Source organism: Pyxicephalus adspersus, chromosome 5, assembly GCF_032062135.1.
Source record: "Pyxicephalus adspersus chromosome 5, UCB_Pads_2.0, whole genome shotgun sequence".
Lineage (NCBI taxonomy): Eukaryota > Metazoa > Chordata > Amphibia > Anura > Pyxicephalidae > Pyxicephalus > Pyxicephalus adspersus.
In genome coordinates, this window is record NC_092862.1 from 144434792 (window position 1) to 144461244 (window position 26453).

A 26453-nucleotide genomic window follows, 5' to 3' on the forward strand; every position below is an offset into this window, starting at 1 on the left:
TTATTGATGGTAGTGGAGGAGTGATACCATATTGTTCATTCTGGTGGTCCTTTATATATTATTAGGGTTAGGAGTATTATCAAGTAGATCTAACCACAATCTCAAAAATCTAATTTAAGCCTGGAATAACATTACCTTTAACATTATTCCAGAAAAGATTTTAATCTTTGGATTTTCTATAAAACAATCTCTTCTAATTCTGCATTGAGGGTCCATGTCCAGGTATTTTCTCCTACATGGTGACAACTGTCCCAACTATGTGCTTACATTGTCAATCCTTCACATGTGCCCCAGGGTGGGGGCTGCAATGTTGCATGCTGAATTAGCATTATTCATTGTTGTTACTGTTAGGGAAAGTGTCCAGAGCATTTGTGCAGCCAAGTGAGTAGCTGAAAGTGGACCTACCATGACTATATTAAGTACTTACAATGCAGGGAGCATGACAATTTACAGTTCCTGGTATTCGATACTCCTTATGGGATCATAGTAGTCCTCTTGGCAATGCCTTTGTCTGATTTTTTTCTCCAGAAGCACAGAGTCATCTTAGTTTAGTTAATTCGCAATCACCATCTACTTCCTGGACTGCACAGTCTTCCAGGGGGCAAATTGTTACAGAGACTAAACTCTTAAGAATAACTAGAAGCCTTGACGAATGGGGGCGGCTGAGTCCTTGGAATGTGTCGGCTTGTGGCTTCTCTTATATTATCCTTACATAGCATTCTGCTCTCTTTTTTTATATCAATAGAGGAGCCTTTGTATCAGAAGGGTGTACAGAATTCAATGGGGGGGATTTAGTCATCCCCTGATCCCAGGGAGGAGGATCTGTGCTGGGTTTATTTTTTTGTCTGATTGAAGTGTTCTAATTTCCAGATGGGAAAGAAGAAGACACAAAGATAATTCACAAGAGGAGGAAACTGAAATCATTCTTTGAAGTTAAAGAGGAGATTGGCAGGTAGGTGGAACCAACCCTCAGCTCACAATAATCCATGCATTGATTTATTGCTTCGATGCTGACTAGTTTCTATTTATTACTACAGAGACTGATAAGTCTTATAAGATGTCTATGTTGTTTTTTGCCCTCCTTCCAGCTCCCAATAGGGTTTATTTATCAAATCATAAACAGCATGCTCGCCAGATAAAATAGAAATATTGATACACAAAAAACATATTTTTTTCCTTTTCACCCCATTTATGAATGGTGATCAACTGATCAGAAGATTTTTAGCAGCATCATCACTTTTTTCTTTTCAGTTTTAAATAATGCCAAACACCAAAATTATGAAGGAGATAATTTTAGGATACGGGATTGCAGAATTTACACTTTAAGCATTTCCAACTGCCCATTGTTTTGAAATGGGATTCAGAAGAGATCAATTAAACTTATTTCAAGTTGGTTTGCTAAAATTGTCCCAATGTAATAAACTTCCATGCCTTCCCTAAACATTGGGATCCCCTTTAAGAATATATAAGATGGTATTTTCTAAATAAGTAGAGATCAACCTGGTCGCTACTTTCTAGAGCAATATTTCCAAGGCCATAGTATACCATTACCTCCAAGTTGATAAGCTATACAGGGTTTGAAAATTTCACCTATGAATATTTTTACTACAACGCACACTCATATTTGGATCGACATATTTGGTACCAATTTACTCGACGCTTTTTTATATTTAAAAAAAATCACACCAAGGAATTAGATTGTGATTGTGTGCACATACATTTGTGGTGACAACTCCTTATGGGCAGGTCCATGACACCCAGCAGTCACAGAATGTCCTCAGTTTTCTGGGTTGATGATGCTGGGTGTCACTCATCCCAGAAGACTGAGGACATCTTGTGGCTAAAAGAAATTACTGCAAGAGTATTGCAGCATAAGCAGAGGGCCAATATTAGCCTTACTGCTTTTAAAACAATAAAAACGTGTTGATTTTAGATATTCTCTAATAAGGTGCAATGTACAATGATTTATGATAATGGGACCTTTTTACGCTCATTTTAGAGGATCTTTTGGCTTTGTGAAGCGAGTTGTGCACAAAGGAAATGGGGTACCCTGTGCCGCCAAATTCATTCCACTCAGAAGTAAGACTCGGCAGCAAGCATACCGCGAGCGCGACATCCTATCCGAAGTGTCACATGAGCGAATCACTCTGCTCCTCGATGCCTTTGAAACCAAGAAAACACTTATCCTTATAATGGAAATGTATCCTTCACCGTGGCCTAATGCAAATTGTATTACACAAGCTTGTGACTTTTATAGGGGAACTACAGGCAAATCTTTAAACTAATCCCGAAACTCAACCAAAAGAAAAAACATTTCATGGATTTTAAAATCCTGATACTTTAGCGGGTAAAATAGCTCCCATGTTTGTATTTTATTTTTTGTATTTTGGTGTTTGCTTGGAGTTCAGCTTACGCTTATGGAATAAATTAACTACCATACCTACACGAATATATGTTTAAAAATATGAATATCATTTGGCAAGTCTTTATTTTGATTAATTAGACCAGATGCTGCGGGGAAGAACTCCTGGACCGACTCTTTCGGAAACACGTTATAACAGAGAAGGAGGTTAGTGGGTATTTTTTTTTTAGCTTTGTTCTTTTTTTGGTCTCATTGCTTCACTTCCCTTTTACTTTCTTTTCAGGTTCTCACCAAACATGTAGGCAAGAAGGGCCTTTGTAAATTCGGCCCGCAAGAACTTCCTCGAAGTTCTGATGGGTCTGCGAAATTTTGCGAAACCATCTGAAATCCAGAAAATCACTATAGGAGGATTACCGCGGCTGCATTCCTAAATGCAGCCCTGGGAATCCTCCTGAGCGATCCCCGGGCACTACAGGTCAGAATGAGGGCTTTTTCCCACGCTGCATTCATTCATGAGCAGCCAGCGAGATTCACTCTGTGTTCCTGGATAGAGAAACTCTATCCATAAACACATACTACAGGGCTGCAACAGCAATCAGGGGAGCGGAGCTGACAGCTCCTGATTGGTCTTGCAGGTCCCAAAAATTCAGTCATGCAGGCCCAATTTACAAAGGCCGTTCTCGCCTACATGTTTGGTAGGGCAGAGCGCCCAAATTCGCCGAGCGACCGAATTTATTGAATTTGCTCACTCATCCCTACTCCTTACCACAGATCCTTCTTTTGTTCTTGTCTCTCAGCTCCCCTTTGCCTTCACTCTTTTCAACTACTCTTTCTCTACTCAGCTCTTCTGGTTGTCTCCTTTCAACATGCCTTCCTTTTCCCTCCTTCCAGGTCCTTTTCCCCTTGTCTCTTCTCAGCTCCTCTTCTCATTAATTCTTCTCAATTCTTTATTTTTGTGTGTAGGTGAAGCTGTATATTAAACAACTCCTAGAAGCGGTTGCATATCTTCATGAGAAAAACATTCTTCACCTGGACATCAAGGTATACTTAATGAATTCATATATTGTAAATGTCAGCTTCTGGAGTGTTCACATTTTACATTGTCCTACAAGAAATGGAAAGCAAATGAAAATGTAGCTGAAAAAAACAGCTAAAAAAGTAGCTGAAAAAAACATATTTGGTACAGTTTTAGAAAACACAAACTGAGTGGTGAAAAATTATACAACAATTTTTATAGCAGCACGGTGGCCCAGAGCTTAGCACTCTTGCCTTCCTAGGTTCAAATGTCAACCAGGATGCTATCTGCATGGAGTTTGTAGGTTCTCCCCGTGTTTGTGTGGGTTTCCTCCGGGTACTCCGGTATCCTCCCACATTCCAAAAACATGCAGTTAGGTTAATTGGCTTCCCCCCAAGATTGACCTTAGACTGCATTAAAGACATATGACTATGGTAGGGACATTAGATTGTGAGCTCCTTCGAGGGACAGATGGTGACATGACTATGAACTGTGTGTGCCTAATCTTATGGTACCTATATGCCTTATAATTTTAACTATCACCATTTAATATCTCATTTTCATTATTGCTACCTCTTATTAATATTTTTAATATTATTAAACAGTATTTGTATGGTGCCAACATATTATGCAGCACTGTGCATTACATAGGGGTTGAAAATGACAGACAGACACAGAGAGTGACACAGGAGGAGGAGGAGAGGACCCTGCCCAGAAGAGCTTACAATCTAAGTCCAAAATAAAAGCTTCTTCTGCCACTGCTTCCTTCAGGCCTTGTATACCATATTATATCTGGCCAATGATATTAATCTGCTTCTTTATTTCAAGCATCAAATATGACTTTGCATTCTGAAGCTGCCTTCCGTTTATGCCCCAGTATTTGATAATGTGACCAACTGCCACTTAGAGGCCTTCTACTGGTATGACATTTTGCATTATGACTTTTATTGTCTCTTTTGCAGTGTCAGTGGCTATTCCATGGAGAGGCTTTTCCATTAATAGTTGCCCCACTGATGACAAAAGTCAGAAGTAGAGCCAAGCTAGCAAAGATCACAGCTGGCCTTTCATGGAGGCATCGTCAGGCTAAGGTCATGATGGCAGCTTTTCTGGAGATAGACCAAAGTCAGGACAGTCAGAAAAGCATGGGAACCAAGAATTTAAATTGAAATATTATCCGTTGATTGAATAAGAGCATTCTACAAGTCTACTATAGTAACCCTGCAGGTCTTACAGCCTCAGGCCATTGTAGAAGACTTTGCCATACAGTGAATGAGAACAGGAGGGTCACCCAATCCAACACAAGACTTCAGGATCATATTTAACAATGCTCATTCTTGATCGTTCTGCAGTGAGATTTATTGTAGTGTCTTATCATAAAACGCAATGCTATGGTCTTCGCTAATTCAGCACCTCCCTCTCTTCCAGCCATCCAACATCCTAATGGTTCATACTAACAAGGAGGACATTAAACTCTGTGACTTTGGATTTGCCCAGAAAATCATTGCTTCCGAATTCCAGTACATTAAATATGGCTCGCCGGAGTTTGTCTCTCCAGAAATTGCTGCACAGGCGCCTGTATCTAAGTCTTCCGATATCTGGTAATCATTGTAACTGTGTGTGTGTAAAAAATGTGCCATGAACACAAAGCAAATAATATTTTCTTTACTAAGCAATTTTTTTAAAGATTTGAAACCTAATGAAAAAATCAGAAAACAAAATAGCATTGATTCCAAATACTCATGGATCCCCCCATTGAATAAGCCTTCTATATAGTCTATTTGTACGTTCTAGATCAATGTTTCTTAGCCAGGGTTTCATTGAAACCTAAGGTTCCTCCAGAGTTTGCTAGGGATTCCTTGAGCAATGAACAATTTGTGCCTCTCTGGTCAGTTTAATGATATGTAAGGGTGACATTCCTAACAACGAACTGCAATGGAAAAGGCATTGTTCCCATTGACCACTATGTTAATATACTGTGATCTGTGGATATAGTAATTATAGAAGGGGTTCCCGAGAACCTGAATGTTATTTCAAGGGTGCCCCCATGTTAAAAAAAAAGCTGCTCTAGCCTTTACAATAACTGTGCATGCACCTCAGAAATAATAAAAGTGTTTTTGTTTGTGTTCTGCAGGCCTGTCGGAGTTATCAGCTATTTGTGGTGAGTATTCATTATACATTTATGTGCGGAAACATTCTATGATCAGTGCTGGGATTCCATAATGTATCTTTGTGTATCGTCCACAGTTTGGTCAGCGCTTCCCCATTCGCAGGTCAGAACGACAGAGAAACACTAATGAATGTGCAGCAAGGAAAAATTAGCTGGAGCTGCCCATTTTTCACCCAGCTTAGTGCCACTGCCCAGGACTTCATGAAACAAACCATCCAGATGTCTCCAGAGTAAGTGAAATGTTTTCTATCTGCACTTTTGTTCTCAAAGTTTTGGACAGAATGATAAAGGGTTGGAAGATCTAAGTTTAATGTCTATCTTGAACCCCATTGGGAAGATTTTCCCACAATGTTAGTGTCACCAGAGGAGGAGTGGAGAATTGTTGAGTACTTCCGGCTCATCCAATTTTTATTACAGTCAGTCAAAAAACCGTGGATTTTCCACTGTCTGTGCCACCATTGTGTCACTGATAAGGGGAGAATTACAAAAAGGTTAGAACATCATTGTCTATCAAAGCCAAGGAGAATTTCTTTGTTTCCTGCCCTGATGAAAGACGGCAGCAATGGCACCAATGACAGGTCAAACCCTTCCCTGCACCATACAAAAATAGAAGGTTACATATAAGATTTAGGGTAATGGTTGTATGTTAAAATTAACCATACAGAAATTAGTATTTGGAAGAATCTGAATCTCCAATCTTAAATTTGCTATAATAGAGCAGCCTGTGTTCTGTTACTTAGTTGTATTCTCTTCCTGTCGACCCAGGAGGTCTGTGAAGGTTCATTCAGATCATTGTATGTAATAGTAATTAGTCGCATTCAACTGAGCTTGTTTGTCTAACGTTGAAGATGTTTCACAGACTCTCCAAGCTTCTCCAAATCTATGTTAAAGTAATCCTTAACTGCAAGAGCTGGGATTTTAGAAAAGCTATCATATTTTAGGCATTATATCAAGGAATAGTGTTATGGACGACTTAAGACATTGTACTAGGTTATAAGTGTCCAGACAGAAGGAGGGTTTGGGTCGTTTTTGCATCATCATTTGATCATTTAGGTGTGCAAATAGGTGACTATTTTATGTGGCCCTTGTCCTCTTGGATCAATGGCTCTAAGCTGATTGGAGACTATACTTTATGTATATATATATATGAAGTATTACTTTGGACTAGAATTTCTCTAAACAAAAGAAACAAACTAAAAAAAATGGTTGTTCATCCGTAATTTGTGTTATGTATTTACCTATAAAAAGGCAGTTCTGTGTGCCATTGTATCTCCATAAAGGCCAGTCCAGATCCAAACAGCAGCCCTGTTACTAAACACCCACCTATACTGATTGCCAAACCAAAAAGACCTTGCCAAGTTTGATATAGCAATTATAGTCATCTGTTAACATTTTTTATCATCTCGATGCCATTGCATGGTTCAGAATATACTGTATAAGCTATAGTGAAATTTTTCATGGAATAGCTTTGTTTATGGTTGAAAAGCCCAAATTAAATTTTCACTTTAACTTTGAGATACCAACCTACTTGACAAGCACAAGCATTGTAAAATTGCCAGTTTGCCAGCATCCATCATATCCTTCACATCATTTCCTGGACACTACTATATGATAAGCGATATATATTGTTGTTCCATATGTCTATCAAATTCATGTTGTTTATTTTCCTACAACAGTGCACGGCCGAGTGCTACACACTGCCTCCAGCATAAATGGTTTGTGGTACGTTGTTTTCCTTTTTGGGGGATTCTTACTTGTTTGGTATTGTAACAGTAGTAGAAAATCCTACTAATAAACTATAAAAGATATAAACCCTGATGAATACTCAGTGGTGTGGTATCTTTGACTGTTACTTGGCAAAACAGTGTCAGTGTGATTGTTCTGGAATCCTGATCATTGATCCGTGTTTTTGTTTTTTTAACCCAGATCTTTGGAACCCCATTCATTCATTTTTATTGGTCTGTGTCCCCCAACTATCTCAGTGTGTCTTTATTTTGATATCATATGTGCCTTTGTTTTTGGATTACGTCTCAATGTATCATTGTTCTGGAACCCCAATAATCAATCTGTGGTTCTCCTGAATCCCTAAGTGACAAGGTGTCATTTTTCTTGGACCCCAATCATGAAACTCCAAATTTCGTTGTGTCTTTATTTTGGCACCCCAGTCGACAATCTGTGGTTACTCTGAATCCCCAAGTGTCATTGTTCTGGACCCCAACCACTAATATATGTTTTTCTGGAACCCAAATGTGCCATTGTTTTAGTGCCAGTGTATCTTTGCTCTGAAATCTGAAATGCATCAATGTGTTCTGTTCTTGGCACCCAAATGTCAGCGTGTCTTTGTTCTGCCACCCTAACTGTGCCAACGTGCCCTGTTCTTGGCACTTAGGGTGTCATTGTTCTGAGTTATTTAAATGTCTGTGTGTCTTTTTTAAGTATCAATGTGCCATTGTTCTGAGATTCCTCATGCAAATGATCTTGGATCACCAGTTATATCACATCACATGTCATTGTTTTGGGACCTTAACGATCAATGCAAAATTTTTCTACTATACATAGTTTTAGGATGCCATTTTTAAGTTAACAAAAGTGTCTGTGCTATATTATTGTAGGGATTCCAGTTGTCACTGCACACTGAGATCACAGCTGCCTATACGTAACCCCTTAGATGTATCAAGGATAACATTTCTAACAATTTCATGCCATCCATAAAAAAAAAAAAAAAAATAATCAATGTCTCTAAACTGATGTTAAGCATTAATAAAAGTAATTGGTGGCCATGGCTTTGTTCCAGGAGAGTTCCAGTCCAGAGGACACACAGCCAGTTAGCTCCAAGAACCTCCGATTCCTTGTTGCTCGTAGTCGGTGGCAGGTAATAATTTCCCCATTTCTTGCATTGTTTTTTTATTATGTATTTATCAGAATTATGATCTTTTTTTGTTAAGTAGATTCTTTTATCCATGAGTAGTTTTCTGTACTTGCGGTATTTTAAAGAACTGAAACATGGAGAAAATCCTGATGAATAAATAATTAATCTCTGTGCCTTTGTCTACAGCGCTCATTGATGTGCTACAAGTCCATCTTGGTGATGAGATCGATTCCTGAGCTTTTGAACGGCAAACAGGAAAGTACTTCCTTGGGCGTGCCACGGCATTTAGTGGAATGCAGCAGTTCCTCTAGCAGTAGTGGATCCTCATCTGATAATGAAAGCGATATCAGCCCTACTTCAAGGGACTGCAACCCTTCTCTGGAATTGCACTTGTCTATCTTCAAAATGTCTGAAAAAGACAACCTGCAACAGCCATACACGCCAGAACCTGAAGTGGACAAAGACAACAAATCCATAACTCAAGAAGAAAAAATGGAAAGCAATGATGGAACAGTTCATGACACCTCTCCGATCATTGGAACCAAAAGGGAGCAAGATAAAGCTTCTGGGTTGGGTGAAAGCCAAGAAGATATGGAAGAAGATGAAAAAATGTTGGTTCATTCTGCAGAAACATCGCCAGGAAAGTTACCTTTACACAGAGCTGCAACTATAGAAGTTGGTGTCCTAGCTTCCAAAAAAGCCAAAACTGGGTCTTTCATTAGAGGAACTTCTGCAGACAGCGCTTTGCTCCTTCCAAGAGGAACAGAGAAACCATCATTAGTTTGTGTGCCGAGGCAGAGTATCATTAATAGCACGTTTTACAATCAGGCTGGTGAAGGACAGGGTATACCTCCTAGAGATGGCACCTATAAAGAGAAAGACTTTGTTAAGCATCGAGAACGAGCACGTAGAAGTTTAATGAAAGCTGGTTACTCACCAAAAATTCTAAGTGGTTTGAGGGAGCCATTGTTGGAACAGTTTGCAATAGAGCAGAGAATGCTGGCCCAGGATGCTGCTCAGATGGACCAAGATGGTCAGTTGGGCTCTCTAAAAAAATCCGCTTCTTTTGACTTGGCAAAAGTATCATTAAGGTCTTCCTTTAAGGTTTCTAGCAGAAGTCGTTCTTTGGATGACTACAGATCCAGACCCTTAAGTGTTTACAAAGGAACTGTTGTTGAAGAGAAGGGTCAAATTTCAACAAAAACTTCGAAAGAGGCCCTTAATAAATCAGATACTGTCATCAGCAAGCAGCATTCTGAGGAGTTCTTGACTGCACCTCCAAAGATATCTTCAACACAAAGGCCCCTTTCAGCTCCACCTCCAGATAGGGATAATACCATCATTGCAGTGTTTCATCAACAACCTTTACATGATGCCACTGCATATAAAGCAAAGTCATCTTCTGATGTGAAGCAAGGGGAAGAAAGTACAATAATAGCTTTTATTAGGCCAAAACAAATGACAGAATCCCCAGAAAAACATTCCTCAGTGGTAATAAAAGACGCAGATAGATGGCCAGAAACACCTCAGTCACCAAGACAAGCCTCTCAAGAAAAGGGACAATCTAAGGACCCACAGACTGGAGTGAAGTTTACAGTCCACGCGACATCTCAGGGAAACGATTTCCTTCTCTCTGATGCTTCAATAGAAAGGTCATCTGATAAAGGTAATGACCTCCTCCCAAAAGAAGAAAGGAAAGATGAGACTAACGTTTATTCTGAAGGACAAATTCAGCTGGTACAGTTTAGTGAAGACAATTCAAGACTAGCTGTAATACAACAGGGTGCTGGGGACATTTTATTTGTATCAAATGATGGCATATCCCAAGAAAAACTTGCTGATTGCTCCACAATAATGATACAATCAGAACCAGTGCCAACTTTAATGTTTCCTGACAAAACAACTGTGGCAGAGATAGTCAAACATGATCATCAGGAGATCCAAAAACCTTGTATAGACCAAACGTTGGAACTTAAGAAAGATGATGACCTTGAAGTTTCTTCATCTCAAACATCAGAACCTGTTCAGGACGATAAAGTACAAATTGTTGGCAAAGATTTGCAGTTCTCTGTGTATAACAAAGAACAAAGTCCCACTATAGATGAACTTGTAGGTGAGATGTCGTCTTTGTCTGAAGAAATGGAGGTGTTGGTTAATGAGCAAAGGGAAACAAGCCAAGGAGAACTTACATTTCCGTGCACAGTTGACAAAGCTGAGGACCCACCAGGATTGCAAGATGTTGGACAATGTACAGGATATCTGCAAGCCATGGAAACAGAACCCAGTTCATTGGGTGAACCGATGAAAGAACCGCAAATCACATCTGTCTCACAATGCAGTTTCTATGACTCTTTATCTCAGGCCCATGTCTCACCTCCACACCTTGAACCTTTTGAAGAGTTCACTGTAGAAAGTCGCAGCTCCAGCAAAACATTTATTTCTCATTCCGACAGCTCCGGGACAGGGAGAAGGTCTGACAATTTCTCAGACTTGGAGGAAACTGGCCGGCATTCAGAAGTATCACTTGTGGAGATTGGAGGAATTCATTGTGACGCTTCTTCCAGGAGTTCCGATAAATTAAAACTGGTTCCATTTGAGTTTGAATCTTCTCATCTCAATGACTTTTATGATATATTAACTTTTCGTCCAAACTTTAATTCTGAAGATAAATTAGCATTCTCCTCAACAAATTCACAGCCTGTGAAAGACATAAGTGAAGCAACAATGGAAACCAGAGAGAAAGGAACAGCAAAGGACCCAAAAACTCCTCTACAACCATTGCAGCCCTCAGATTCTGGTAAGACTGCTGTAAAAGAGCGAAAATGCTCCAGAAAACGCATCAAACTCTTCCGATATCATACAAAGTCTGAGCCAACAATGAAATCTGCAGAACCCAGCCTGAAACAGAAAGTTAAAGCTTCAGTTGCTAACATTTCACGAATCATCAAAAAAAAAGGGAATGGAAAAGATGGTGAGTTGTACGTCAATTTATATCAATTCTTTTACCTTTTTACTTTCTTAAGTTTAATTCTACTGACAATAACTGCTTTTAGCTGCAGGCACATCTGAAGTCCATAAGGTCCCAATACCTGAACAAGCAGCTACATTCGGAGCATCTGTGCCACCCAAGAAGAAAGGTCTGTCCTCCTTCAGACTTCCATCTCTCCCAGCAAGGGACAAAGGTAACAATGGTGGTACCCCTTGTGTTACTATGGGGTATAAAAATGCTAAAAATAAAGCAGATATAAACCTGAAAAAAAAAACTTTTTATTGGCTTTAACATGTGGATGTAATTTCAAAACTTGTCTTTAGGATTTTCCGTTCTGAAGCATTTATTGAAATAATCACTGGTAATCCTGATCCTAAATGATCAGACATTGCCTATGACTGGATGACTGGTGCCCCTTGGTTTTTTTCCTGAATTGTCACTCATATGAGTCCCCAATGAAAACTTCAGGTGGTCATTGTCAGTCATGGTTCACCATTGCCACTATTGGGAAGCCAGATATGCAGGCAACACTGGATTAAGTATAATGGAGGCTACCGCTGTTGACCCCATTTTTATTAAGAAAGCTAATTCCCTGGCTGTCATACAGCATGCTAATTCCAGGGCTTTAGCTCACAAACACAGCAAGGCTTCAAGCATTTTTATTGGAAAAAAGTAATGACAACCTGCTTTGAAAAAAACTTCTGGTTGGAAGTATATTGTCATTTTGGGGACAACCAATTATAATCCTGCAAACCCTATAGGTATGAACATTGGGTGGATTTTTCAGAAGTATGAAGGTCAGAGAAAGAATGTCAGACAAAATGCTACAGTCTCTTTATTATTAATATCCAATATTTATTTAGCACCAACATATTACACAGCACTGTACAAAGTCCATAGTCATGTCACTAGCTGTCCCTCAAAGGAGCTCACAATCTAATATCCCTACCATAGTCATATGTCATTACCACAGTCTAAGGCTAAATTGGGGGAAGCCAAACTGCATGTTTTTGGAATGTGGGAGGAAATCGGAGTACCTGGAGGAAACCTGGGACTCAGCACTGCAAAGACCAGAGTGCTAACCACTGAGCCACCATGCTGCCTTCCAATAGCTCAGCCTATAATAAGAATACAGAAAATGTTTTGCTGGCTTACATTTGCAGCTTCCTGGAATTGCTTTTACCTGGATTTCTGTCCCTAAAACTTCAAAACTCTGCCAAATTAAAATCTGCATTTTGATTGATCTGATCTGATCTGATTGATTACACTTAAGCAAAGCAGACTTCAGCTACATCAGACACTTTATTAAGGCCATGTGCAGGTCATCTTACCATTTACCTGTGTCTGTCTGTCTGTGTTTGCAGCACCGGCTTTTGTGGAGGAGCTGACGGACCAGACGGTGGTGGTGGGTCATTTGGTGACATTGTCCTGCAGAACGGCGCAGCCAGTGACAAACGTAGAATGGTTTAAAGGTAATAAAAAATTCTGATTTTAAAGAATTTTAATTTATAAAAATATAAGTCCTCAAAAGCTACAAGGTCTCCATATACTTGATCCTCCTCATAGTTTGTTCCTTTTCTTTCCAGATGGGGTCGCTATTCAGAGTAATGAGCGAGTCCTCATCTCCTCCACCCTTAAAAACTATCACCTTCTCACTATCCTGGTGGTCAACTTCCAAGATTTAGGTATTTATGCCTGCGTGGCCACTAACTTACTGGGCAGTGCTTCTACCTGCTGCATTTTAAAGAAAGCTGGTAAGTAATGGTTACAATGGTGAAAAGGTCAATGGATGCATTATATATAGACAATGGGAGGAAATGAGAGTTCACTAATATAAAACTTCTCTGGTATCAGAAATCCCATGCTGTCCCACCAGTCCAGAGGTTGCTCAGGTGTACAAGGACGGCGCTCTGATTGTATGGAAACCTGTGGAGTCCAACACACCGGTTACCTACTTCCTCCAGTACAGAAAAGAGGGTTAGTGTCCTTCCTTCCATTTGCTTTTCCTTCTCTTTTCTTTCCAACATACCAGTCACCTATTGTGACTGTTTACTCCCCACAGAAGGGTAAGGCCCTTTTTTTAAATACTTCTCATTCCTTTTTTTCTTGTTTTACACTTGTTTTCTCCTATTCTCTCCCTGCCCCTCCATTCCATTAACCTAAACCTCTATACCTACCCTATTATTGTTCTAACCTGTCTTTCTCCTCTTCTTCTCCTTTTCTCCCTCTTTTCTGTCCGTCTTATTTCCTCTTCCTATTTTTCTCCTCTCATCTCTTCTCTTTCTTCCCTTCCATCTTCTCTTCTATCTCCTCTTCGCTCTTCTCTCCTGCCACTTCTCTTCGCTCTTTTCTTCTATCTTCCTATATCTTCTATTCTCTCTTCTCTTTCTTTTCTCTATTTCATTATCTACCGCTATCTGTTCTTTTTCTCTCCATTTCTCTGCTCTTTCTTCTCTTCCCTTCCTTCTTCTCTTTCCTCTTCTCTTTGCTCCTCTTTTCTCGCCTATCTCTTCTCTTTCTTCCCTTCCCTCTTCCCTTCCTTCTTCTCTTCGCTTTTCTCTCCTCTCTCTTCTCTCTTCTCTTTCTTTTCTCTATTTCTATATCTACCACTATCTCTTCTTTGTCTCTCAATTTCTCTTCTCTTCTTCTCTTTATCTCTCTATATCTTCTCATCTTTTATTACTCTTCTCTTCATCTATTTCTCTCAATCTCTTGTCTTCTCTATATCTTTTCTTCTCTTCTCTCTTTTCTTCTACCTCTTTTCCTCTCTCTTCTGTCCTCTCTTCTAATCCTTTCCCTATTTTCTCCTATTTTCTATTCTGTTTCCTTTACATTTCTTCTTTCTTGATTTCATATTCTTGTTGTCATTTTTTACAGGTGAGGAATGGCGAGCCCTGACGCTGGACATTTCCGATTGCTGTTACTCCACACATAGTCTGTCCGAGGGTCACATGTACTCCTTCCGAATTGCGTGCATCAGTAAGGCTGGGATGGGTCCATACAGTAACCCCTCTGCCAGTGTGAGGATCAGCCGTCTGAGCCCCGGTGAGCTTTTCCTGCCCTCCTTGGCTAGTGCTGTTTCAATAAAATCCCTCTGGGCTCTCCTCCCTCTGCTGAGTCATTTCCATGTATCCCAATTTTACCTTCCTTCAGATAGTTGCATTCCTTCCCTTGTTTTATTGTTTCCATTGAAGTTCCCACAGGCATGAAATTATACATATGTAAGGGGATAATATTACTGGCGTGTTCTTGCTTGGAAAAAGACTGGAAGAAAAATGTGATCAATTAATGACAATTGTTTCCAATAGATAGGGCCATGGATGGGGAATTCTCGCCTCCATCACTGTAAATTGAACTATTCAGTGCAGTATTTTATTAGAATGTAGTACTTATTAGTTAGTTCCTTATTAGTTTTTTTCCCCATCTCTTTTTTTACTTGCCTTAACCCTTTATCTTCCCTTCTCCCCAACCACCCAACCCCTCTGTGGAACCTCATCATCCAACGAGAGAAGCAGGAGGACCACAAGAGATCCCAGATGGGGACCAGAGAAGTGATTTGCAAACATCAGTGAAGATGTGAGTGCTGGATAATTGCACAAATTAATCAGTAATGATAAAATGATTCCATAATGAAGGGAAACACCTGCTACAGATGAATGAATACGTTTCCCAAGAACAGGCTAAGTTTGTATTGGCTGCTACTATATAATAATAATGTAATATCAGCTTCTTTGTGGCTGTTGTTGGCAGTGTCAGCGCTATTATTTGGTAATGTTTGGCATTCGCTTGGTGTTTAAGAAGTGATTGCTGACATGCAGTATGGACCTATTGTCATTATAGGGAACTTATAGGGCACAATGTAGTATCTAGAGCAGTGTTTCCCAAACTTTATACCATGGGGGACCCCTTGAAATAACTTTCAGGTCTTCAGGGATCCCCGGCTTTAATTTCTATATCCACAGCTCACAGTATATTAGTGTGGTGGTCAGTGGGAAGAATTCCTCTAACATTGCTGGCCACTGGGAAGAATGTCACCCTTACAGATAGCCAAAAAGATCATTGGGGTCACTTATACTGACCTGAGAGGCACAAACTGCTCATTGCTCAAGGAACCCCCAGCTACCTCTGGAGGAACCCTGGGTGAGAACCATTGATCTAGAGGCATGTTGGAGGCAGCTGTACTGCACAATGAGATTGGTCACACAGCTCGGACACTTGGGGCAAGCAGCAATCTTGATTCTTCTTTAAATCTGACATATCTCTTTCTTAGGGGGAGATTCAGCTCGGTGAAGATGTGCACGGAGAAATCAACTGGACGACCCTTCGCCGTGAAGATCATCCCATACACAGAGGAGACGAAGGAGTGCAAAATGCTGGAATATCACATTCTGAAAAAGCTTCATCACACCAATGTGGTGCAACTGCACGCAGCTTTTCTCAGTCCACAGGACCTGACGCTAATCATGGAGCTCTGCGAGGGCCTAGAGCTACTGCGTTGTCTGTCGGCAGGGTAAGGACCTCTATAGCTGGGGCAAATGTTGTATCTAGAATCTGTTTTTGCACCAAGAACTGCAGGGGAGGGTGGTGGTGAGAAGTATTCCCTCAGAGGAAACTTGCCTCTTGTACCTCCTGGGCTGGAACTATTTCTGGGGCAGCTAAAATGAATAAGTTCAGCTGCACTGCTCTGGAAGCTGTAAATCGCCAGGGAACCCCCCTGGAGCAAGAGAATATTGTAATGCCAGGGCTCTAAGGGCCCTAACGTTTATAACCTATTTGAATGTATTTTTTTTTATATTTTATGTTTTACACACACACACACATATATATAAAAATCCTAAAGAAACTGCAAGAGTACTGCAAAATCTACTTCCTTTTAGATACTCTGTCAGAGTTTATATAAAGAAAGGGGGTGGAGTCACCACTGTAAATTTCAGCTTGAGTTATAGTGCTTTGTAATCAACAGGTTAACCTAGCAAAAGTCTTAACAAAAAGTGTAGCAAAGGCGCCATTTACTGGTTACATATAGAACTACATAAAATGTATGTAATACCTATGTTTATGTATGTAATATTTACTGTTTATCAGAATATTTATCATTTATCTGACTATATATTGCAGCTTCAGAAATGAACTTCTCCTTGTTCTCCACTGCAGCAATATAAAATCTGTTCCTTGCCACATCTTCATTGTGTATTTGTATGGCATGAAAATCTGTCTCATCTGCAATTCGTAATTTGTCTCAGACCTTTACAAATCTCTTTAAAATAGCTACCAGGTATAGTTTGATAAATAAAAATCAGATTTGAATCTACATTTGTATATATACAACCACTATTCATTGTGGGAGAGTTAGGTCTGAGACTGGCTGTGTCTGCCAGTGAAGTCACTGCAAATGTCTTGGTGGCCCCTGTATATCTGTAGGGGACCCGACAGTGCATTCTGAGACATCTCGGTCTGATGGTTCCTGGAAATAATGAGACCGTCTGTGTCATCCTGCAGGCAATCATACTCGGAGCTGGAGGTCAGAGATTACCTGTGGCAGATCCTCAGTGCGGTTGAATTCCTCCACGGTAAACAGATCCTTCACCTGGATCTCAGGTCCGAGAACACCATTGTAACGGAACACAAACTCCTGAAGATCCTCGATTTTGGCAACGCACAATTCTACTCCCCGGATAAAGTCATCAACCCTCAGAGATACACAGATTACATGGAGACCATGGGTGAGTATTGGGAGGGAACCCTCAGAGGTTTCCATATTGGTAATATCCCACCACGGGGTCACCCTAATTTCTCCGTATGATACCAATAGCAGAACTTTTGCTGAAAGCCTCTTCCTGTAATTTCCTACTGGCCTACAGAACACCTTGCACCTGTTCAGTTCTGGTTGAAGTGTCCCCTGATAATGCCACATTACATGGGTGGTCAGTGGAGAAGGACCACCTTTTATTGGTGTCTGGTAGAGAAAGGCCCCCTTATATTGGTATCTGGTAGAGAAGAGCCCCCTTTTTTTGCAATCCAGTAGAGAAGAGCCCCCTTATATTGGTGTCTGGTAGAGAGGCCCCCCTTCTATTGTAGCTCAGTAGTGAAGAGCCCCCTTATATTACTGTCTGGTAGAGAAGAGCCCCCTTATATTGGTGTTAAGTAGAGAAGAGCCGCCTTATATTGGTGTCCAGTAGAGAAGGGCTCCTTATATTGGTGTCCAGTAGAGAAGAGCCCCCTTATATTGGTGTCCAGTAGAAAAGAGCCTCCTTATATTGGTGTCCATTAGAGAAGAGCCCCCTTAGCCCCCTTATATTGGTGTCTGGTAGAGAAGGGCCCCCTTATATTGGTGTCCAGTAGAGAAGAGCCTCCTTATATTGGTGTCCAATAGAGAAGAGCCCCCTTATATTGGTATCTGGTAGAGAAGAGCCCCCTTATATTGCAGTCCAGTAGAGAAGAGCCCTCTTAATATTACTGTCTGGTAGAGAAGGACCCCCTTATATTGGCATCTGGTAGAGAAGGGCCCCCTTATATTGGTGTCTGGTAGAGAAGAGCCCCCTTATATTGGTGTCCAGTAGAGAAGAGCCCCCTTATATTGGAGTCCAGTAGAGAAGAGCCCTCTTTATATTACTGTCTGGTAGAGAAGGACCCCCTTATATTGGCATCTGGTAGAGAGGCCCCCCCTTATATTGCAGTGCAGTAGAGAAGAGCCTCCTTATATTACTGTCTGGTACAGAAGGACCCCCTTATATTGGTGTCCAGTAGAGAAGAGCCCCCTTATATTGGTGTCCAGTAGAGAAGAACCCCCTTGTATTGGTATCTGGTAGAGAAGAGCCTCCTTTTATTGGTGTCTGGTAGAAAAGGCCCCCTTATATTGGTGTATGGTAGAGAAGGGCCCCTTTGTATTGGTGTCCGATAGAAAAGGACCCCCTTGTATTGATGTCTGGTGGCGAAGGGCCCCCTTGTATTGGTGTCTGGTGGAGAAGGGCCCCCTTGTATTGATGTCTGGTGGAGAAGGGCCCCCTTGTATTGGTGTCCGATGGGGAAGGGCCCCCTTATATTGTTTCCGGTGGAGTAGCGTACCTTAAAATATTCTTATATAGGCGGTTAGTAAAAGGAGGACCCCGTTCAGTGGCAATTAGTGGAGAAGGCCCATGCCACCAAATTAGTGATCAGTAGAAAGTGTTGCCCCATGCTGCTAGAAACTGTGGAAAGTGTCCCCCGTCATAGAATTAGGAAGGTCCCACTAGAGGGGAGTACCACTGCTCACTGGCTCCCTCTGGTGGAACACTTAAAAAAGTTTGACTGCCACCTAGTGGATATATGAAGACTTCACACAGATAGTGGTGCAATTACATGTCCTCTGCTAAAGGTTATCTAAGCTTAAAAGCATGTTTTTTGTTTGTTTTTACTTTTTAAATACTTAAACCCCCAAAACAGTATACACCAGAATAAATTTTAGAAAATCTCTACTTTTTATCATTAAAAAACATCCTTGAACAAGTCAGTGACTATGAAATGTCCAGTTCCCATATTTTATTTCTGCCTCATTTCAGGTTGAGCGCTCACTATCCGTTTAGTCCTGACTGCGGGCCAGAGCTGGAAAAAGAAATCAAGAAAGGATTGATCAAGTTCAGCCACTGCTACGCGGGTTTGTCTGGAGGGGCCGTGCGCTTCTTGCAGAGCGCTCTATGGTCCAATCCCTGGTATGGGACTACAATACTCATCATGTGCATTGCATGTCATATACATCTAAACCTTCATTAGAGAAACTCGAGGGCCGCCATTGCTGATCCTTTGCTTTAAAACTTTGAGAGTCAGTGTAGCAACAGGGACCCATTTTATCCAACCACCACAAGTATATTGTATACAGCAATAAATGTGCCAAACAGTTCACAAACTTTAGTTTCCACTTTTTAAGTCTTTAAAGGGACACTTTAATACAACAACTCTTATTCTTCCTCCTCCTACCCTGAACTACTCCAGCCTACACTCCCCTCTGCCTAAAGTCTGCAAAATGTTTGCAAAGTTACAGCGAGAGCTGCCTTTAGGTTTGGTGTTTAGCACTCCCAGGACAGTGCTGAAGCTTTAAAAGACAAGAAACATATATAGTGCACTCTCCTCTTCCCGTCTTTCCCTGACCTAACATTACTCTTTACCTTAGGAGAACTGAAGGGCCCCTGCTGAATATTTACAGCTGTTGGCACATTTGACTCATAGACTTCAATGTGCCCAGAGTCCAGGAATGAAGGTAGATGAGCCCCAAAGAAGTCTATGGTGCCAAGGCATGGAAGACTGGTGGCCACTGTGTAATAAAACTGAAGGGCCATGACCTTTGATTCTCAGGACATGTGAATCTTTGAATCTATGGCTGGGGTTCTATAGAACTTGCTGAAACTACTTCCTGAGGGAGCCAATTCCACATTTTCACAGACCTTACAGTGAAGAATCCCTTCCTTATCCAGGCTTAAACTTCTTTTCCTCCAGACGCAAAGAGCGCCCCCTTGTGCTTTGTAATGACCTTACAGTGAATAATGGGGAAGAGAGTTCTCTATATGGACCGTTTATATATTTATACAGGGTGATCATATCCCCCCTTATACGTCTTGACAGGTTCACTTTACCGGCCGTTCCCTCGTCTCCCGGGTGTTCTAGGCTTGCCACTCAGGTATTTTTAGTACAGTTTTTGTGTTTGTTCAGCGTTGTCTTGTCGTAAGGCATTTTCAAACGCTATCGTAGATGCAGATAGGATTCTGCCGAGTGACAGACTCCTCAATTGGTTAACTTCCATTGGGTTCTCCAGTAAGGATATTATTCTATAGAATATATTATAGGTGCTGTGTGGCTTGTAAACTTTGAAGAGGATGCAGTTTGAGCAATAGGCAATAAGGTCATAAAATAAGAGGCAGAAGTGCTGTATGGGGATGGTGGGGGGTCAACTGTGAGTGATGGTGGTGCATACAGGTAGGGGGTTCTGATACCTGGAATATCCCGGCAATGCTATACAGGTATGGAGGTCTGATACCTGGAATATCCCGTCAATGCTATACAGGTATGGAGGTCTGATATCTGGAATAGATGAGCAATTATATACAGGTATGGGGGTCTGATATCTGGAATAGATGAGCAATGCTATACAGGTATGGGGGTCTGATATCTGGAAAAGATGAGCAATGCTATACAGGTATTGGGGTCTGATATCTGTAATATCTGAGCAATGCTATACAGGTATTGGGGTCTGATATCTGGGCAATTCTAATACAGGTATGGGGGTCCCGTTTACTGTGTGGAGTTGAATTTATCATACCGGCAATATTTACCTATTTATTCAGAGTTTCGTTTTTTTACCGGTGTTTATATGTAGAACACTAACCTCAATGACAACTCATGATATACTGTGTGCAACGTAACAAAAATTCATGGACAGAAAACCTTCAGACACAAGTCGTATATTTAATGTTATGTTGGTGTCGGGGCTCCATCACATCCAGCGCGGTTCATTGGCCGCCAACATTACGAATCTTGGGATGACGGTCGTATCTCATCATACACAGGTGTGACATTCAATCTTTAGTCTCAGGGTAAATCACACACAGCACGCTCTTGGGTATACTTAGTATTAAGGGAACATATTTTTAATTCCAGTGAGATTGTATAATTTGCATGTATTTATACTGACTTTTTCTTTTTTTGTTGTATGATTTTGTTTGATTTTGCAATAAAAAAAGTGTTGAGAAAGAAATGCTTTTTGGGGGTTTTATTGCTGATTGGGGATCAGAATGGGTGGAAAAGTGAAATAAATGCAGAGAAGGTCGTTGGTCAGGTAAATTCTGATATAGGGTGACAACCCTTTGATCTGTCTCCCACCTGAGCACCCACATTGTCACCCTGGCCTCTGATCCGAGCAGCACGGTGGCTCAGTGGTTAGCACCCTGGCCTTTGCAGCGCTGGGTCCCAGGTTTGAATCTCTGCAAGTTCTCCCTATGTTTGCATGGGTTTCCTCTGGGTACTCCAATTTCCTCCACACTCCAAAAACATGCAGTTAGGATAATCGACTTCCCTCTAAAATTTACCTTAGGCTGTGTTATTGACAAGACTATGGTAGGGACATTAGATTGTGAGCTCCTTTGAGTGACAGTTAGGGACATGACTATGGACTTTGCGTAATATGTCGGCACTATATAAATACTGTGTAATAATAATTAAGACTACAAGTGGTCATGCTACTATATAGGTATGGTCCACCATTGTCACCATCAAGGAACCCTTTCTAAAACTTGCCATGTAAACATTGCTGGTAGAGTTCTCCCTAGGCCCTTTTATCTGGGCGCACCACCCGACTGTTTTTGGGTGGTTACTGATTGGGTCACAATACAGGGGCCCCCACTTTTTTTTGTTTGTTTCTTCCCACCTAGTTAAAAATTCTGTGTTGAAAACTGTAGACAATACCATCAAAGTATATCTCTGCTATACAGCCAAGTGTTGGTGGTCACCTGGCCATCAGCAACTGGTTGGACGTTCAATCCCCCATGACATTAAAAACTGGGGAGAATACTGATTGCTGGATTGCCTGTAGACAAAAAGAGGCTGAAGGAGATCAGCAGCACTGAGAGGTAACAAATAATGGAAAAGCAAACTGTACTTCATTAAATAAAGAACGGCAACTGTTTATTATACGCAGAGCTTTAGCAAAGTCATTGTCATTCAGTTAGGGTTGACATCTTCAAGTCTTTATTTAATAATAATAATAATTGATCTTTTCCCCAAGAGAATGCCAAATCATACCAACGGTAATGTTTTTTTTCATACAGATTTCATTCTTGCCAAGCACAAAATAAAGAAATTCATAATATTTGTTAAAAAAAAACCAAACCTTCCAGGCTTGGGTACAAATTGATGTTATGTAGAGGACAACTGGCCATGAAAACACTTATGGGGTCTCCCATTTCCTTAGGAAATAATCTAGAGTAGCTGCCACCAGAATCATTCAATATCGGAAGACGGATAAAAACTGAGTAAAACACGGGGAGATGCCGACAGTCACTGGAGTGTTGTATAGAGCTGACCGCGGATGGGAATGACACCTACAGGGGGGAAGTCACACTGAGAACCTTATGTAGGAATGATGATGGAACACAGATGGGGCTAGGAATGGCCATGGAAGAAGTGGGGGAACATTGATTCTTGTGGACAGGTCAGGAAGTCTTCGAACTCTGAGCTTTCTCAATTTCCTGCAAGAAAAATATAAAAATGATGAAATTCTCTGCATATACAAAGCATGCATAACTAAGAACAGATATGTGTTAAGGATGATCATAAGTCAGCATTGGTCAAGCACTGACCATCATCTCCCTTACAGCTCCATACTTAATCTGCAGAATCAAAGAGAACCTGCAATGTATCTGTGATCATCTGCCAAGCTGTTGAGTCAGAACAGAAGGGCTGGGGACTCCATTGGAAAGGGATGGGGCTGGGGTGGGGACTCCCTTGGAAGGGGATGGGGCTCCCTTGGAAGGGGGTAGGGCTTGGGACTCCCTTGGAAAAGAAGGGGCTGGGGACCCCTTGAATGTGCAACTGATTTACACACCAAGTTTTCTTTTTTCCCATTATTGCATTGCTACATCTATCAGTCTTTTTATCAATAGATATCATACATTTTAATTTTAGATGCAAGTCTCTATTTTATTTCTGTTCACACACTTTGAATTACTCCCGTCAATACTCATAAAAAAACGATCACATCTATGACATAACATAAAGAATGGGGATGGGGAGATCTAATGTAATAAGTGGATCTTGCTTTTTTGATGCAATGTCTGTTTTGTGCAAATAGAAACCAAACCGGATCCCAAACCAGAACCCAGCGGCACCACACAAAAACCAAGCCAACCACCTTAATCTTGAACCAGTTTCAGGTGTGGGGTTACAGGTGAAGAAGCACAGAATGATTACATATTTTGGTCAGGCTGAACATCTTAATATTGGTTTGTACACAGTGCGGTACTCACCTCTTTGAGGGTGTCTTTGAGCTGGTCATAGGCTGCTTCCAAATCATCATTTATAATGACTGAATCAAACAGACCCGGCTCTTTACCTGCAGACACAGACAGACATGAAATAATTAAAAGGGAGTATAAAGCAAATAAAAGGAATGACAGGCACAGATTATGGCAGTTTGATGGTGTCAATATAAAACAAGGACCGATGGTGACTTGGCATGACCACAACATTCATTGTATTCAGATAGCATACAAAGTCTGAGGATGTGTTACACTATACAACGTACAGCTCCTTTTAGCTGGGCGCACTACCAGTACTTTTCATTGAAGTTGTGTTCCAACACAGGGGCTGTCACCCTCCTACAGCTTCTTCCCAACCCGCCAACTGAACCAAAAGAAGCCAGGTGTTATGTTGGATGAGAGGATCTGGACCATAGCTGACGTTCCAATTCAGCCAAGGGTGTTCAGTAAGATTGAGGTCCGAGCTCTGTGCAGTCTGTATGACCAAACCGGTGACCTCGTGTCTTTATGGGGCTGGCTTTGTACCCGGGGGCACAGTCATGGGGATGGCACACAAGAGGGCTTTAACCGAGCTGTGACTACAAGGCTGGAGGAGCACAACTGTCTGCAATGTCCTTGTATATTGTGGCATTAAAAGGACCCTTCAATGAAAACACACATTTGGCGATGGGCCCATATACTATTAGGGACTGGAAGCATCATTATTGGGAGTGGTGCGTTGCTGCAGAACTCCGCAGGGGTCCAATCTCAGGACTAAATACACCCCCATTACCACCAGTAGAAAAAAGAAAAACGAGGAAGGAGCACAATATTAAAAAAGACAAAAGTGATGTCAGGTACACTGGCCAAATGCCACAGGGGGGTGATAACAGATCTGCATGCAATGCAATATACACTAAGAGAGAACTTATTATTATTATTATTACACAGAATTTATATAGCGCCGTCATATTACGCAGCGCTGTAAAAAGTCCAAAGGTTCACAATCTAATGTCCCTACCATAGTTATATGTCATTATTACAATCTTAGGACAATTTGGAGGGGAAGCCAATTAACCTAACTGCCTGGTTTTAAAGTCAGGGAAGAAACCGGAGTACCTGGAGGAAACCCACAAAAACACAGAGCTTGCAAACTCCATGCAGATAGTGTCCTGACCGAGATTTGAACCTGGGACCCAGCGCTACAAAAGCAGGAGTGCTAACTTACTGATCTCTATGTCCTCTCTGGCTGCCTGCAGCCTCTTCTGTAAACTCTCCTCAGACTCAGTCTTGCGATCTCTAAGCCTCCTCTCCTGTTAGGAAGATGAAATCAGAAAATTAGAACTAATAGAACATTTGTTGCAGCCACATGCATATTGAACCAGCTATTACCCTCCAGGTTTTTGTTGTTTTTACAACCTTTACAATATAAAATCATTTATTTATAAATTGAAATTTGACTTCCAAACTTATGATGTGTCTAAACCTAAGAACAAACAATGTCAAGTAGCAGCTTGCTGGGTCTGAGTGGTGGATTCTATTTTCCCCCCTTTATATTCACCCGGTGATCACTTTCTGTTGTAGGGTGACAATGTAAAAAATGAATAGGAAGTTTACATTCAGCAAATAATCTGGCAAATATATATAAGATATATATAATATATAAGAGCAGGGGATTCACAATCTTCCCATCATGTTAAAAAAAAAAAAATCGGCTATTGCCTTGACACCTTCCATGAGGATTGGATTCAATTACTGCTGTGGGGTATCAATGGCGGGTTAATTCCCTGACTTTCATTAGAGTTTGGACTTTTCTCCATCATTACAGAACACGTTCAGTCCAACACAACTGCTACTGGTCATGTGGATCTTTATAAGTGGAACCCTCAGACTTCACAACTGATCTCTGATGTCACATACAACGGCCATGATTTTTTAAATCTCTCCAAGACTGGGGGATAACCTGGGGGATCCAGCAAACCTGGATTCTTAAAGGAGTTATTAAAAATCATTTGCTATTAGTTGGCATAGATTTTCAATCCTGGAGCAAATACTTTAAGGGTTTGCTGGATCCCCCAGGTTCTCTATGCTAACCTATCATCCCCAATGGTTTTATAAAATAGCCCCATGTGTTAATATTGATACAGTTATAATACTACCTACCAAAATATCAACCGAAGGCGGCTGAATGGAGATGTAGATGGGGTTCAGGTCGGTCTTCTTAATGTTCTTGACGCCCTGCATGTCAATGTCCAGTATGCAGATCTGATTCTTGGCCTGGACGGCCTGGACTGCTGCTTTGCTGGAGGAGAGAGGACAAAGCGTTAGAATCAGTGCATGCTGGAAGAATATCACCCGGTGGCTCCTAATATCTTACCATCATTCATTTTGGGTTTATTATAATATAGGTTAGGCTTAGAAGAGCCGTTTCTTTGGGGGGGCCACAGAGTTCAATGGCAAGAATGATAAAATGGGGGGAAAAAAATCACAAGCTTCCAATATTTAGTCCATGAAGAAGCTGCAAGATAATCAGGAGCATTATAAATAGGCTCCTAATCCACCATTGTTACTTCTCCATCTGTCCATGTAATCCGCTCCTTACATCTGACCCTGTGCCATATGCTGGCCAATATAATCCGATAAAGAGGAGGAAAGTCATTTAACTAATTAGCAGCTCATTGGCACTGCTCTGCACAAAGGGCGCCATCTTGGCATTGATAATTACTGTTAAGAAAACGTCTACATAAAACAAAAGAACCTCTGGGTTTTAAGGGCTCTTTTAAATGAGCAGAAAGTAGGAGCAAGCCAAATAGGACGAGGAGACCATTCCAGAGAGTCGGGGCAGCTCTAGAAAAGTCTTGGAGCCGTGGGTGTTATGAGGTTATGAGTGAGGAAGTCATTAGTAGGTTCATTGGAGGAGCAAAGAGAGCAGCTAGGGGATATATATTTATTATCAGGGCAGAAAGGTAAGTGGGACAAAAGCCAAAAAAGAGAACTACAACGAGAGGCAGCAGAAGAGGAGGTAAGGCTGTGTATGGGGTAGGTGGGTGGGAAAGCTGTGTATGGGGTT

The 26453-nt window shown here is 41.1% G+C and overlaps 2 protein-coding genes across 3 annotated transcripts in view; one reads left to right on the plus strand and one right to left on the minus strand.

Annotated features, from left to right (window-relative positions):
* OBSCN (obscurin, cytoskeletal calmodulin and titin-interacting RhoGEF) overlaps positions 1 to 19284 on the plus strand; it is a 233612-nt gene extending 214328 nt beyond the window's left edge. Inside the window, exons 108-127 of the mRNA XM_072413427.1 lie at positions 871 to 952; positions 2000 to 2200; positions 2509 to 2569; positions 3326 to 3403; positions 4803 to 4975; positions 5509 to 5535; positions 5622 to 5774; positions 7221 to 7266; positions 8339 to 8416; positions 8600 to 11384; positions 11467 to 11595; positions 12767 to 12874; positions 12989 to 13156; positions 13257 to 13379; positions 14280 to 14609; positions 14711 to 14747; positions 14910 to 14978; positions 15673 to 15912; positions 16902 to 17182; positions 18847 to 19284. Coding sequence (XP_072269528.1) covers positions 871 to 952; positions 2000 to 2200; positions 2509 to 2569; positions 3326 to 3403; positions 4803 to 4975; positions 5509 to 5535; positions 5622 to 5774; positions 7221 to 7266; positions 8339 to 8416; positions 8600 to 11384; positions 11467 to 11595; positions 12767 to 12874; positions 12989 to 13156; positions 13257 to 13379; positions 14280 to 14609; positions 14711 to 14747; positions 14910 to 14978; positions 15673 to 15912; positions 16902 to 17182; positions 18847 to 19151 — 5474 coding nt within the window. The 3' untranslated portion in view covers positions 19152 to 19284. The remainder of the gene's footprint in view (positions 1 to 870; positions 953 to 1999; positions 2201 to 2508; positions 2570 to 3325; positions 3404 to 4802; positions 4976 to 5508; positions 5536 to 5621; positions 5775 to 7220; positions 7267 to 8338; positions 8417 to 8599; positions 11385 to 11466; positions 11596 to 12766; positions 12875 to 12988; positions 13157 to 13256; positions 13380 to 14279; positions 14610 to 14710; positions 14748 to 14909; positions 14979 to 15672; positions 15913 to 16901; positions 17183 to 18846) is intronic.
* A 2742-nt stretch (positions 19285 to 22026) lies between these two features.
* GUK1 (guanylate kinase 1) overlaps positions 22027 to 26453 on the minus strand; it is a 12102-nt gene continuing 7675 nt past the window's right edge. For both annotated transcript variants that reach the window (XM_072413013.1, XM_072413014.1), the window contains exons 5-8: positions 25547 to 25685; positions 24612 to 24696; positions 23393 to 23478; positions 22027 to 22615 (exon numbers count right to left, since the gene is read on the minus strand). In XM_072413013.1, the coding sequence (XP_072269114.1) occupies positions 22580 to 22615; positions 23393 to 23478; positions 24612 to 24696; positions 25547 to 25685 (346 nt within the window). In that variant the 3' untranslated portion in view covers positions 22027 to 22579. The remainder of the gene's footprint in view (positions 22616 to 23392; positions 23479 to 24611; positions 24697 to 25546; positions 25686 to 26453) is intronic.